Source organism: Bison bison, unplaced genomic scaffold (genome assembly GCF_000754665.1).
Source record: "Bison bison bison isolate TAMUID 2011002044 unplaced genomic scaffold, Bison_UMD1.0 scf7180017864284, whole genome shotgun sequence".
Lineage (NCBI taxonomy): Eukaryota > Metazoa > Chordata > Mammalia > Artiodactyla > Bovidae > Bison > Bison bison.
Window position 1 is genome coordinate 1,988,176 of NW_011494856.1, and position 327 is coordinate 1,988,502.

Consider the following 327-nt stretch of genomic DNA (forward strand, 5'->3'; position numbering starts at 1 on the left):
ACCAGGGTGGGGCACATTATGTAGGTCCTGCCCCCCAGGCACCTTCTCGGCTTCCTGGGGCTCTCGCCCGTGCCAGCCACACTCACGCTGCAGCCCTCGAGGGAGGCTAGAGGCCCAGGTGGGCACGGCAACACAAGACGCACTATGTGGAGACTGCCAGCCTGGGTGAGCCATGGGGTGGAGCGAGGGGGTTCATGACCCGGAGGCCAGGACTTGAGATCCTGGGGTCCCAGCCTCACTCACCCCTTGAGTGGGCCTCAGACTTCCCATCTGTGAAATGGGGTGGGTCGGGACCAGTGAGGGTGCCCGTGGGGAAGGTCCAGCCTC

General features: G+C 65.4%; 1 protein-coding gene across 1 annotated transcript in view; it reads left to right on the top strand.

Moving 5' to 3' along the window:
* RELT (RELT tumor necrosis factor receptor) overlaps nt 1–327 on the top strand; it is a 6,019-nt gene that overhangs the window by 1,810 nt on the left and 3,882 nt on the right. Inside the window, exon 3 of the mRNA XM_010849528.1 lies at nt 1–165. This exon is cut by the window's left edge and continues 1 nt beyond it. Within this exon, the coding sequence (XP_010847830.1) occupies nt 1–165 (165 nt within the window). The remainder of the gene's footprint in view (nt 166–327) is intronic.